This window comes from Dama dama, chromosome 4 (genome assembly GCF_033118175.1).
Source record: "Dama dama isolate Ldn47 chromosome 4, ASM3311817v1, whole genome shotgun sequence".
Taxonomy (NCBI): domain Eukaryota; kingdom Metazoa; phylum Chordata; class Mammalia; order Artiodactyla; family Cervidae; genus Dama; species Dama dama.
The window spans coordinates 44,093,456-44,108,168 of NC_083684.1; the positions used below are offsets into that span (position 1 = coordinate 44,093,456).

The 14,713-nt window shown below is 48.9% G+C and overlaps 1 protein-coding gene across 2 annotated transcripts; it reads right to left on the minus strand.

Annotated features, from left to right (window-relative positions):
- Positions 1–300: 300 nt before the first annotated feature.
- On the minus strand, positions 301–13,309 carry DHODH (dihydroorotate dehydrogenase (quinone)). 2 transcript variants are annotated; one of them, XM_061138865.1, is made up of 9 exons: positions 13,227–13,309; positions 10,906–11,118; positions 8,765–8,964; positions 6,222–6,304; positions 3,707–3,894; positions 2,984–3,097; positions 1,476–1,629; positions 1,181–1,302; positions 301–652 (listed from the first exon to the last, which is right to left on the minus strand). In XM_061138865.1, exons 1-9 carry the CDS (start codon positions 13,245–13,247, stop codon positions 575–577), a joined length of 1,173 nt encoding a protein of 390 aa, XP_060994848.1. In that variant the 5' UTR covers positions 13,248–13,309; the 3' UTR covers positions 301–574. The 2 variants fall into 2 exon arrangements, with proteins under 2 accessions (XP_060994848.1, XP_060994847.1); XM_061138864.1 differs by having other exon boundaries at positions 1,143–1,302.
- Positions 13,310–14,713: the final 1,404 nt, after the last annotated feature.

Consider the following 14,713-nt stretch of genomic DNA (forward strand, 5'->3'; position numbering starts at 1 on the left):
AGAATGTGACCTGGCTTGGAGACAGGGCTTTTACGCAAGTAATACAGTTAAAACGACCAGCATGACCAGTGTCCCTCGATGAAGAGGTCAGGACCCAGACACACGGAGAGGACGGCCACCCACAAGCCCTATTCTTGCAGCTGTTATCTACATTTGAAACTTTTTCAAAATACAGTTAAAACTTTAAATAAAGACAGGATGAAAGAGAGTCCAGCTCCTGGGAAGCCAACAGCAGATCCTGGGGGGCAGAGGCTGGAAGGACCTGCAGGCAGCTTCTAGGCAAGAGGGTTGCAACGTAAGTCCAGTTTTTCAATGACTTTATTTTACCATGACTATCCCTCTAAATGTCTACTGTCCCTGTAATATTTAAGGATCCTGGACTGTGAATCTAGAAAGAATCAAGGACGCAGTTCCTGTCTGACAAGTGATCGAGGAAAGCCTCACGTGGCTTCTGCTGACCGTCAGGCTTGGCTTTTACAGTCCAGCCGGAGGAAGGTCTCTTGTGGTCTGGGAATGTGGTCTCCTCTCTCCATCAGCCTGGAAGGCTCACTTGATTTAGCAGAACAGTTCCAGATCAGGCTTCCCCCCAACCAGTCCTCACCTCCGATGATCTGCCCCAATGGCATCTGTGACTCTGGCGAAACCCTGCTCCCTGGAAAAAGAACAAAACCATTTCAGCAAATGGTAAAGGAAAGCCCAGCTCTTACTGGAAGGCCACATTCAATCAGGCTCCATCTGGTTGGTGACTGCGCTTGTCTCGCTATCCCAAACATATGCCTCATACCCTCTGAACTATCTTCACCCAGGAATCTCCCCAGGTCTTCAGACAAGGAAGGGAATCCATTGTAAGTACTGACAGCTCCCTGACCTCAAACCAGTGTTATCAAATTAACAGGAACGTGGCCAGAACGTGTTAGGCCTATAAATGCCACTGTTTTGGAAGTTAATCTTCAATTCTTTGGCACTGTATGACCTTTGTCAAAAGAGCAACAGGGAAATTTCCCCCTGCTTTTGGGGTGTACCCCTCAGATTCTTTTTGAATGAAGAATAGAGACAGGTGAAATCCCCTTGATTGAGTCATTCTGAGTTGGTTGATACCACATTAACTTCGCCTGGTTCAAGCCACACGTGGCCCCACTCACTTCAAAAGGGCTTCCAGCTCCCGCTTGACCCCACCCACCACGGGCGGGCCCCGGTAGGTGAGGGCCGTGTACAGCTGCACCAGGGAGGCTCCCGCCCGGATCTTCTCCAGCGCATCCTGCCCGCTGCTGACACCACCAACCCCGACGATGGGAACTCTGCCTGCAAAGAAGTGCACGGGACACGGTGAGGAAGGGAGGGCGAGACGTGAAAGCAGGAGCTCAGTCTGGCTCCAGCCCCAGCCCCCTGCTGAGGGCGGTGATTCAGGAACCCCAGTCCCATCACAGCCCCGGAGCCCGCACACAGAGTTCTGAAGACAGACATGGAGTCCTTGCCTTGGGTGAGTGCATACATCTCCCGGATGGTTTGTGTTGATAAATCCCTGAGGGGCTTCCCGCTCAGCCCTCCTTGTTCAGAGCGCAGGGCACCCTGGAGGCTGGCAGGGCGACTCTCTGTGGTGTTCGTGACGATCAGTCCATCGATGCCCAACTGCAGGGGAAGACAGAGAAAGAGGCCCCCCCCCTCCGCCCCGGTCAGGGCCTGACGGACTTAGAGAAGCTTCCTTGGAGGTCTGAGACAGCAGCAGGCCGGGCGCCCACACCTAAGCCCCCGGAAGCCAGAGCCAGACCAGGCCTGGCTCATTATACTTCCTGGGCAAGTGTCAGAATGAACCTCAACGTGACAATAACAGCTAGCTATCGCATACCAACTGTACGGTTCCACCAGGATGGGGTTTAGTCCTTAGAACAACTCAAACTAGAGGGTCCTGTGCCAAGGCCTGCAGGTAGTAAGAGGTGGAACTAGGACTTGAAGCAGGACTGCGGGGCTCAGTCTGGGTTTGCACTGGTCTCCAGGGACACCGAGACCCGGTGTTAGACTGGGGACAGAGCACTACAGCCTGACCAAGGCTGAGGATGCACAACCTTTAAAGCCCTTGCTGGAGGAAGAAGAGGGAAGAAGTAGGAGAAAAGGACGCGTTCAAACACTGATTCAAACATTTACTTTCTTATTTCTGGCATATCTCATTTTATGGCACTTCACTTCATTGTGCTTCACAGATACTGAGTTTTTTACAAGTTGAAGCTTTGTGGCAACCCTGCAGTATCAGATGATGGTTAGCATACTTTCAGCAATAAAGTATTTTTTAATTCAATGACATACATTGTTTTGGACTTCCCTGGTGGTCTAGTGAGTAAGACTCCGTGCTCCCAATCCAGGAGGCCTGGGTTCAGTTCCTGGTCAGGGAACTAAATCCTGCATGCCGCAACTGAGTTCACATTCTGCAACTAAGACCCAGCGCAAGCATGTCAGGATGGCCGAGTGGTCTAAGGCGCCAGACTCTGGGTGTCTAAGACCCAGCGCAGCCAAAATAAGTAAGTAAATAAACAAGTAAATATATATATTTTTAAGGGGAGGGGCAGTTCCCAGAATAGAGCTATCACCAGAGATATCTGCAAGGATCACTTTTTAAAAAATAAAGGTATGTACATTGTTTTTTTAGATGCAATGCTATTGCACACTGAACAGGCTATACTAGCAGAGTCTCTGTGCCCTGGGAAACCAAGAAGTTCCCATGATTCGCTTTTTTGCAGTGGCAGAACTGAACTTCCTATATCTCTGAGGTATGCCTACATATGAACAGAGGAGCCCGGCAGGCTACAGTCCGTGGGGTCGCAAAGTGAGACGTGACCTAGTGACTAAACAGTAATGCCTATATGTGATACACTGAATTATGACAGACCAAGCCAGCCCTTAGGATAACAGAAACTGCCATGCAGGCTAACCCAGCCGGTCAGGTGGCCTCTACAGGCAGTGAAGGGTGTCCCCAGGCCCTGACCCTCACCTCTCTCACCACGCTGGCAATATCCTCCTTGTTCTGGGCTGTGAGGTCGGGCGCAATCTTCACCAGGACAGCTGGCTTGTGGGCCACCTTCAGGGCATCCCTCTCCTGCAGCACCTACAGCAACATGGGGCCAGAGATGGGGACCCTGAACCTGCAGCCTACAGTGTGACCGTGACCTGTGGCCATAGACAGTGCATCTTCACCCCAACTGTCAAACTAAGGCACCAGCAGTTTCTCCTTCTCCAGAAACACCACTCCCAGTTATGCAAACAGCCCCATCAAGATAGATCTGATTCCATTGTTTTAAACCAAGGAATCCCCAAGAGTGAGTCCCTAATGTCACTGGCATTGGCTAAAACATTAAGGTTTATTTAGACTTTTGCCCCTAAAAGAGACAGCAAATACTGTCACAAGTACTGTTTGATGAAAAGTCATTCTATCATTCAATGTGCTAGATGCTGGGAACAGAGTGGTAAAGGAGAGAGATGTGGTCCCTGCTCTCATCGATACTGTAGATTAACAGCAGGGATAGATAACTGAACAGTTGATTAATACTGAGCACAATCAGTGTTATATAGGGGATCAGAGGGAAGTGAGGGGTCCTAACTGGTCCAGGTCTTAAGGACAACTCCTCGATAGTAGATAGCGATGCTGAAGCTTGACCCTAGAGGATGAACGGTAGGTCAAACTAGTGGAGCAGGGCCTGGACATGTAATTGCCCACCTTGGTCAGCAGGCGGCGCAGTTCAGCCTTTCCCTGAAGGCTCCGCAGCCCAGCCGTGTTGGGACTGGACACGTTCACTACCAGGTAGTCAGCCAAGGGACCCAGGACTCGAATCCCCTCTGCGTAGTCAGAGGCAGCGTCCACCGAGGTCTTATTCTTCCCCAGGTTTATTCCCAGCGGCAGCCCATCTGTAAATATCACTGGTCAGGATCTTGTCCCCACTCACCATTTCCCACACAATATTTTGAAGCCGTCCTTGACCAGCAGCCCATGAGCAGCCTAAGGCCTTGCAGCTCCAAGTGTGCCCTTGCCCACACCAGCTGACAAACCCTGAGCATGCATGGCGCCCCGCCTGCCAGCCTAACCCACCCTCCACTTCGGTCTGCACAGCTACTAGGATGTTTTACTGCTCTCTCTGCGCCCTTTTTCTTTTTTTAAATTTAATGGGGCATGGAGACATTAGGAGTGCAACTGCTAGTGATGAAAAAGGTAGGGCTCATACATGGAGTACAGCTGGGAAGAGACAAGTCAACAGCATGCCAGAGGACAGCTGTTGACTCTCAGGGGCTGCTTGCTGCACTTGGGTCAAGTGACTGGGTGTGTGGTTGTGAAGAAAACGCAAAATTAAAGGATACATATAAAATAGACTGGAAAATATTTTCGATTCTCGTGCCTAAAATGAAGAGGCATAACAGTGTTATCATTTCCGTCCCGAGATGGGACTCCCCTTATAATTAAGGTAAGCACATCCCAGAGCTTCCAGGCCAGCCCTGAACACTCCTGTAGCCTGGGCATAATTACTCGTGCCTGTGTCCCTTCCACTCCCAAAAGTGTTGTCTCAGCGTGCACAGTAGGTAATATGGTTACCTTACTCTAAAATACAGGGAATTATCACCTGACTTGTATTTCTGACTTTCAGTGTGTTTCCGAAAGGTATTTTTCTATGTGTGAAAGCAAGGGTTTGTCTGTACTTGATTTCTCCTGGGATGACACCTTATCTGCAAAGGATAAAGTATATCCACGGTGCCAGCTGTTTTTCCCACCAGTTGGCTGAGAGAAGATCTGAGACGTCCAGCTAGTTCACAAAACGTGCCAGGTCAGGGAGGGTCCTGCTATCACACACTGTAAATGCAGTCCCTGTTTTATCATCAGCTTGAATGTAAATGAGATTCGTGTAGCTAATTTCATAGGTGGAGGGGAGGAGAGGGAACCCAATTAGACAAGTTATATAACAGGGTCTCCAAGCTTCCCAAATCAAGCTAAGATGGTTTGGAGGCTGTAATTTTTTTCCACCAGGCAAACTGGTTTAAAAGAGAATATCATTTTCATGTAGCCAGTGGGTCTTTCATTAGTAGTCATTTGCCCCAAATGACAACATTTGGGGGCTAGACGAAAACTGCTGAATTACTCTAGCTCCAAAGGGCACCACAGCTTTTAACAATTCAAGCTTATTGGCATGACGCACGCGATTAAGCTGTCTTCCAGGCTTCCAGCTGCTGCTAAACACGATGTGCAGAGCTCTGCTGTAGGATTTTGCTTCACTCCAACAAATGTTAGCACCAGAGTGGGGGTTGAGGGGTTGGGCACGGGAGTACAGAGGAGAAAGGTGGCATAAAGGGCACTGTGGACAATTAAAAGAAGGAAAGGGAGGCCAGGCAGGAGCGTATCACACACCATGACAGTGCTGCCGTGACCTGCAAGTCCCCCGAGTGGCAAGGTCTACAGTATAGCAGGGTCTGGTCCTACCAAAGCCAGGGAGTTCCAAGCAAGGCCACTATCCACAGGTTTTTTTCATCTCACCACCAGGAAATCAAACGAGGCTACACTTCTGGAAGGCGTTCCAGAGGGGCCTGCTGAAAGAGGAAGACGGCCGTAGCCTCACCCAACCCCAGAGGATGCCTAGGAAGATACGGTGAAGACACCTCTGTGCCAGGACCACTACGTGCCCCCAAGGGATAGCAGGGCAGAGAGCCCCAGGAGCAGCATCAGCACCTCCAAAGGTGGCCTTCGAAAATGCATGGTGTTTCCAGAGAAGTCATGGAGGGTACTTTCCCAATGCTGGAAATCATTATCCCTGAGTGGGGAGGAGTGTGAGTAATGTTAGTGTTCTTCATGTTTCCCTGCATTTACTAACAGTTCTATCATTAGCATGCATCACTTCTATAATGGAGAAAAGGACAACAGAGCAAGATGTATGAAGAAGGCACCCAGGGCCTGCTCGTGTGGTCAGAGAGCGGCCCCTCCGCACTACTTATTTCCAAATCGCCCACTTGTGACACAGGTTACGTAATGAAGCAGGAACTAAGCATTAACTTTGTTCAATTGCAAAGTTCAATTAAAAGCTTGGATGCTGTAGTGGAGCCAGGAAAATTCCTCTAGGAGAGGAGCCCGGAGTTCCACACTTTTTTTTTCTTATTGCTCAATTATGTTCACTTCACTGGGAACATTCCTGACTTTCTCCCACAAGTTTCCTTCCAACAGCTGAGGAACCGCCCTCTGATGCAGTGGCCTTTACCTTCTGTGAGCCTGGCCTGCGTCTGCTGTCTGGCCCGTAACCTGTGTTCCACCACTGAGAGTCCATGACTGTTAAATCCATATCTGGAGCACAGGAGAGCACAAGGAGAGAGACACAGTTAGGACCCTCAGGCAGGAAGCAAAGACTAGAGAGATGGCGATGACTCCTTGACCATTTCACCATATGTGTGCATGCTAAGTCGCCTCGGTTCTGTTCAATTCTTTGCAACTCTGGACTACAGCCTGCCAGTCTCCTCTGTCCCTGGGATTCTCCAGGCAAGAATACTGGAGTGGGTTGCCATGCCTTCCTCCAGGGGATCTTCCCCAACCCAGGGATCAAGCCCATGTCTTGTCTGTGATGTCTCCTACATTGGCAGGCAGGCTCTTTACCACTAGCGCAATCTGGGAAACCCATTTCACCATATATTTGTGACATAAAAACAAAAGCAAAAATCAGAGTCAGTTATTAGACTTCTACAGTCTAAACACCCCAGGAAGTCCTAGAAAACTTGCCAGAACACCATCAAGCATAGAGGGGAAAAATTCAATTTGCCAACAAGTCACTCAGCCAACTAGCACTGTAAACAGCCCAGAGTCAACAACGTAGCTGCCCTCAGACCTGTCTGGATCCAGCCCCTCCTCCTTCCCATCCACTGCTCCCACGCAGTGGGACCTCAGCACTCTGATAACCTATCTTCCCGCCTCGTGCCTCGCCCCACAAATTCGTCTCCTGGAACCCATCCTGCCACTCCATTTCCGCATCCTTTCTCTCATCCAGTCGCCCTCTTCCTGGCCCAAGTCAAATGCTCCCTCACCTCCTGGCATGCATGGAGTGCTCTATACCCATCTTCCTCCTGGCTTGGGATGTACATAAAGGTTGCCATTCCCCCACTGGGTTACAGTCGTTCTCGAGGACAAGAGACAACATCTTCTCCATCACCTGCCACTAGACACTCCACAAAGGCTGAGCCTCATGTCCCTCGTCTCCAGTGCCCAGCCCACCGAGGGGTGCTGCTGAGATGGCCACCCCTCCCCCCCCTCCTCACCAGTGGAACCCGGCTCCCCTGACCCAGCGTGGAAGTGCCAGTGACGCGTGATGGGGCTTGGGCACTGAGACACAAAGTGCTGCCCACCAGGGAGCTTCTGGGAAAATACCCGCCTCCCCCCATATCCATACTTCCTTTTCCTTTCGCTCTCTGATGTCCTCACGTGAGGACATATGCTTGCAGCTCAGGCTGCAAGAAGCAAAGGCCCACAGAGGTTGGACCAGAGTCCTGACACCACCCCACTGCTCAACCAACCCTAGAACTGCCTACTATACCCATTATGAGGAAAAAATACTAACACACACCCATTACTACTTAACAGTAAGTAAGTTCTGCACCAGAAACACCTAACAGACACATGTACTCATTGACTCTTCACTCAGCACCCACCCTGGGCCAGACACGCCTGGAGCCGGAACACACGAGCTCGGAGCTCAGGCCCTACTCTCTCGTGCCGCTTCTCACACACTGGTTCCTACCAGACCCCGTCACCCTGGTACCCACGGTCATTTGTGGCAGGTGAATCATAAACATTTTTTACCTGACCATTCTGAAGCTATCGATCCCACTTTACAGGGGAAGATCAATAACTTAACATCTAATGCTGGAAATTTTCCCTGAAACAAGCCCAGTAAAGCAGGAGGTGCAGCCAGATAAACCTTCCATACGTCAGCCTCCCAGCAGGCCCTTAATGATCCCAAAGGTGCCGCCCAAACCTCCCCACCCCCAGCCCCCTCACCCCTGCCAAGGAGGCTCTCAAAATACTGCTACCAGAAAGGAGGAACTTCGCCACTTTCTGGGTTTGCCGTAGTGAAAACTGCCCAGGGGTCCCAAATAGAAGGGCTTTACACAATCTAGACGGATCTCACTTCCTAAAAGCAGCTGTCTGTATTGATTATTACCTTCCCCAGTTACTGAAGGCGGGGGCTGTGCTGTCCAAACCACTAACCACATGCGGCCACTGCGAGTGAAGCCTGGCCAGTCAAAATGAGACCGCTATAAGGATGAAATGCTGGATTTCAAAGGCTTGGTACAAGTGAAAGAAGGTAAATAGCCAGTCATGTTTATATTGCTTATATATTAAAAGTATATATTAAGCATTTACAATTAAGTAGTATAATAAATAACTACTACTAATAATATAGTAGAATATATTATTATTTTTAATTTCACCTGTTTGTTTTTACATTTTTATTGTGGCTACTAGAATACTTTAAATTACATACAGGACTCCATAATATTTCTACTGGACCGAGCTGGGCAAGTGTGCTGGAAGTAACAACGTGGAAAGAGCACACACTCTAAAGTCAAGTGAGCCAACATCCACACCCATGTTCTCCTGCTTGTGACCTTGTGACTGTAGCTGTTATGTAGTCCTCCGAGCCCCAGCATATATACACATTAAAGTGAAATCAGAAAACCTGCTTTTATGCTCAACATGATTCCAGAACATGCCAAATGACAGAAAAATGTCCACGTCATAGGGCCGCTCACCTACCTGTTAATGATAGCTTGGTCTTCCGGGAGGCGGAAGACCCTGGGCCTGGGGTTTCCTTCCTGAGGTTCTGGGGTTACACTGCCTATCTCAACAAAACCAAAGCCCATCTTGTAAAGGCCATCCACCGCTTCCCCATTCTTGTCAAATCCTGCGGCGATTCCCACTGGATTTCGGAATTTATGGCCAAAGACTCTCACTTCCTAGGGAGAAGGAAAGAAAGTCACAGGCAGAGAAAGCCATTCTGGTGTTCCTTAAAGCATGGTCCCCAGCATACCTATGTCAGAATCGCTTGCCTGTTAAGCCTCAGGTCCCAGGGCCCATCCCTGGACTAAGGAATCAGAGTCTTTGTTGGGGGGGGGGGTTGGGTGGGGGACAGAATGGAACTCCGAGGGAGTCGATCTTTATCAGTGCTCTCCAGCTGATTCTGATGCCAGCCAGAGTTCAAGAACCATCACGCTTTATCATCACCAAGGAGACAAACAGCGTTCCCACCATGGGTTGAAGAGGAGACGGGTGCTGCCTTTTCCAATCACAGTTAAGGATTGTACCTTCTTATCCACTATCCTTGATGGGAGAGAGTGGCTCATTGGTTTCAGCCCCTAGTGGGTGCTATTCTGAAACAGGCAGCAAGATCCTTTCATCATCTTAGTAAGTCAGCCTCCGCTGTGTCCCTCCTCCTCAGCCAGGCGACACGGACGCGCGGCAGAGTCCCCAGGACTCCTGTCCTCAGCGGGGCAGCTTTGATTGCTGGGCCCCAGAACCAGGCTGGGAGGACGAGGTTCTTCCCTGTCAGGCGTGGGCTGGATTCCTGATTGTTGACTAGAATGAGAATGATTTGGGCCTAGTTACTGTCAGGTCTAGTCCGACTCCTGAGTGATTCAGGATTCTCACCCTGATGGGAGCCAACAAATCTAGTAGCAAGACAGATACGTTAAAAGATGGGAAAGGCATCAGGCTATCATAAAGCCAGCAGCTGCCAGTGGAGTTGTCTCTGTCAGCTGATAGTGCAGGAAAGCCTTTGCCGGGACTAGCAAGGGTCCCAGGCTGATGCCATCTGGTCCCAGAAGCAGAAAGAAGAAAAGCTGCTCCAAAGAGGGGGAAGAACAGATGGAGGTGAGTGCGTGCACATGGTTCCTCAGGGACTAGGAGGCAGGGGGCCGCACTGGGGGCCGAGTTCCAGGAGGAGCTCTTGACCCCAGCTGCACGACAGGACCCCCAGGCAGCCCTCAGTCCTCAAAGCCCAGAGATGATGGTCAAATGGGGCTGGCACCAGTCTAGAGCACTCTGTACAGGTCTCCCCTGCTTTTCCAAAGTTTTCTTTATGCCACTTGGCTTTGCTATGAAAGAGCTACATTAGTAACCTATTTTCTCTAACTGAAAGGAATCCAAAGAAAATTTTCACTTTTCTGAAAAAAGGTGACACACACATCTTCTCCAAACCGCAGGATGGGAAATAAAAGAGATAAGAAGACACAAAGGGAAAATGTAGGGAAGGCCACTTTGACCGATAATAGTGACCCTTCTCCAGAGAGGTCTGAGGGCTTCTTCTTGTTTTCTTCACATTCACATCATTCTTATGTCCCCCATCTGGTATGAATCTCTTCAGTGGAAACTGTCAGGGCTTACATGAGGATGTAGATTCTAGGAGGACGTGCATTCTTCCACTTTGTTTGCTGCAGAAACCCCATCACACAGAAGAGTAAGGGGACACATGGCGCCCATGATTAAATGCAGGAAGGAATGAGGCTGGGACAGGAGCTGTATGCTTTCCTCAAAGGGCTTGGCTAGACATCCCTTCATCACATTCGATGCTAGTGATGCTGGCATGCTTCCCTTTTCAGCAGAGGTGAACTCTGAGCTACCTGAGACCTCGGTGAGGCAGGGATGGTGGCTAAGGGGAAGGATGCTGAGCCAGACTCCATGGGTGTGGATCCTGGCTCAGCCACTTCCTGGCTGGGTGCCTTTGGGTAAGTCACTTAACTCCTCTGCACCTCAGTGTTCCTGATCTATAGATGGGGGTGACAGTTTGGGGGCTAACTTGAGATTCTGGTTTTCAAAAGGATCAGCCCCAGCTGAATAAATTAGCAGACTTTGACCTTGACCTTTGTGTCTATCGCACAAGGTGTTATAGGAGCACCTACCAGCATGTCAGAGTCTTGAAACGCGGTGCGAGGAAGGAGCCCCAGGGAGGTGAAGCGAACAGCCAGCCTGTGGGCTGTCTCAGGGTCCAGCAGCCGCTGCAGAGCCGGCATCAAGAGTTCAGCATAGAAATGCTCATCCCCCATGGCCGTCAAGTAGGAGGCGAAGAGAAGTCCTCCGCCCCCCAGGATCACCATGGCATCCTGGGCCCGCTTCTAGAAAAAAGAGCCAGTGGGATCCCCTCAAGGCCAGGCTGAGTCACCATCTCTAAACCCTTCACAAACTTTACGTGCTCACAAGGAATATAATGGCCTTTACATTCAGTCACGTTCCTAGCCTTCTGCTAATGCTGGTCTCCTTTGTTCCCGCTCAAATATTGGCCTCTACAGGCAGAGGCTGTATCTGCACTTCTGCAGACACTCACTCCTCTGCCCCAGAGGACTCCAGGCCAGGGGTTTCAAGAGGGGCAGTACCCCTGGGGCATGCAGGGGAAATCAGAGGAGACTGCTAATAGATTTAGTGAGTGGGCATCAATAAAGTCAGAAGTGCCTCTATGACTTTTGAAAATCCTACTGACAGTTACTAGGTACAAATATCTGTTCATACTACCTGAGCCTAGAACCACAGACTCTATTTCCCCACATAAACAGAATCGTATGTGGTATTCATCTGCATTGACCTTCCAGAAATGCAATTACCTTGTTGACTAAGGGCTCACCATACTGTTTAGCAGAGAACATTAACAAGAATCACTCATCATCTCAGAAGACATTCCTGTGGCACTAGAATTTCTAAGTAGAGGCTTACACACCTGACCCACCACCTAGATGACTCATGCCCTAATATTTATGGGTCAAAATACATATTATTATAAATTCATTTCTCCTTTATATTCCACTTAGGACATTATGTTGACCTTTTAAATTATATATAGAAAAATTATATATATACAAAAATTCCACTTCAGGATGCAAAAGAGGGTTGCAAAAAATTTTTTTAAGGTCTTTTTTTAAATTTTATTGAAGTATAGTTGATTTATAATGTGTTAATTTTTGCTGTATAGCAAAGTGATTCAGTTATATTTTTTTTTCATATTTTTCCATTATGGTTTATCACTGGATATTGAATATAGCTCCCTGTGCTATATAGTAGGACCTTGTTGTTTACCCATCCTATATATAATAGCTTGCATCTGTTAAGCCCCAATTCCCAATCCTCCCCTCTTCCACCTCTCCTACCCCTTGGCAACCACAACTCTGTTCTTATATCCAACATCAGGTCTTCTGGCACCAAGCTCAAACATTGCTCATAATACTTTACTTATCACTGCCAGGCGCTGAGTCACTCACTCATTCACCCCATAGTGACTGTGCACTCAACGATGGATTCCAGGCTCAAGTCCCTGCCTTCATGAGTACAACCTCAGGAGGAGAGAGAAATCAATGATCATGCAAACGTACAGCTGTGACAGTGCTATGAAGAAAAAAGTGATGGAAGCACCTAACCTAATCTCAGAGGTAGGGAAAGGCATCCTTGAGGAAGTGTCTTAAAGCTGATATTCAAAGAATAAATAGAAGTTAGCTAGGCGCCAGGGCGGGGGCTGGGGAGGGGACGATGGTAACGGCGCTCTACGCTCTAGGCGGCAAAGGAGAATGAGATGCACCCAATGAAGGGGGAATGGGGAAAGGTTTGTCTGGAATCAAGGAGTGAGGAAAAGTACGGCTTAAAAATAAGCTGGGGAGGCAGGCAGAGGTCTTGGCCAGAATAAAGTTTTGGGTTTGGTTCCCTAAACAAGGAGGTGACCTGATCAGCTTTGCCTTTAAGGGTTGTCCTAGCGGTCAACATAGATCTAGTATTTATTGTCTACACTTCTAGCCTCCTCCAGGAGATTGCAGGAACGCCCCTTGAGTGGATCCACAGATAGCTGAGTGCCGTTACGAAAACCCTGCCCTAAAAGTTTATCTAAAAAGGCTGGCACTGTTTTACTGTAATTTCATTGCAGGTTGGATCCTGCACACAATGCTAGGCGGTCCTGTGTTCACGAAGCGTCCCCTGCTTAGCTCAGTAAAAGCCCACGTGCTCTTACATAGCATCTACACTGCTTACACGTACCATTTACACAGTGACCAAGTACGTATGTAAATACACGCTCATGACCATCAGCAGGCGTCTGCAAAGCTGCACGCACTACCCTAAAAGGCCCACACTCTCGGATCCCGCTCCCGTCCACACCTCGCCCAAACTAGCCCTTCATCCTCCCCTCGCCCGGCTTCCCGCCCGTGCTCTTCCGCGCTGCCACACTAGCAGCACCAGCTGCACTCACTTTGAGCAGCCTCCACGCCATGCTCTGGCCGCCACTGGGCCCGCCTCTGGCTCGTTTCCATTGGAGGAGACGGAGATGTCCTCTAATCCCCGGCCCGCGGAGGGGAAGGCTCCGCTCCGCCCGGAGAGTCTGATTGGACGTTCATGCGCGGGCGCATTCGCGGTGGACACGCCTCTTCCGCCCGCCTGCCTCCCGGAGTCTTTGCTGCGGGGCAGGGCGCTGTGGCTGGGACGCCTTGCACGGCTTTCCAGCATCCTGAGTCCGCAGAGACGACTCCCTGTATGTTGAGTCTTAGACTCTAAGAAACACTGTCACCAAGTTTTTGATCGTTCAAGTTAAACATTTTATTGATAAAGAGTGTGTGTGCTTTACATAAAGCGTGGGTTGAGAATGTATATAGGGCACTAAAAGGGTTGAAATGAATTCCAGCACTGCGTAAGATACCTGAGTTGACTTTCAAAGAAAATTCCATGAACATCAGGTTTCACTATAAAAATGCCTAAAAACGTACGTGTGTATGCTTGTATGTATGTTTATAAGGATGTCGGGAAAGTAAGACTTTGAGTTTGTGGGCAATTTCTGTGCCCATATTGATTTGTATTTATGATCTCATTTTGGTGCCAAGAAAGAGAACTTGCTAGAGTATATAAATGATGGATGTGCTACAGGTGAAGATCAAATAACATGCTGTATGAACAAAGGTTTTCATTAAGTTAAAACTGGTGAGAGTATTTGAAAACTGAAAGTGTCCTGCACCCAAACAATTCTTTTGCAGCTCAGACTTGGACTCCTCTGCCCAGAAACCTTCCCCCACAATTGCAAACTGTATTTTCTTGGCATTTGGAACATTTCAGTTTTCTAATTTCAGTTTCCACTACTGTCCCCCCGCCCCCTCCCACTCCCCACCACAGAATTATTTCTGTGTATAAATGCCTCCCCCTGTCTCACCTCAGTGCGTTTACTCTCATGAATGCCTATACCGAGATGCATTTCATCTTCCTAGATATGGCCATCCTTCTATGTTCAAGTGCTGGAAATACAGCTTCGTCCTCTGAACCGTCATAGATTTACCCCGTACCTCTCTAGTGAAACTTTCTATATATTTTTTATATGGTTTATTTTTATTTTGGGTTGTGCTCAGTCCTTGTTGCTGTGAGTGGCTTTCTCTAGTTACTGGTGAGCCGTGGCTAGTCGTGGTTCTGGTGCACGGGCTCTAGGCGCCTGGGCTTCAGCAGTCGCAACACAGGTTTTAGTTGTCAGGGGCTTGTGGAATCTTCCCGGACCAGGGATGGAACCATCTCCCCTGCACTGGCAGGCAGATTCTTATCCACTGCGCCACCAAGGAAGCCTGGAACTTTCTGTATTAACTACACTTATTTTGTCTTTTTTCCCTCTAATTTAAAACATAAACTGATTTAGTTACAGTAGAGGTCATACCATATTTTGTTATACCAATTACTTGATTATTGCAGTGTTTTTAAAGTGAG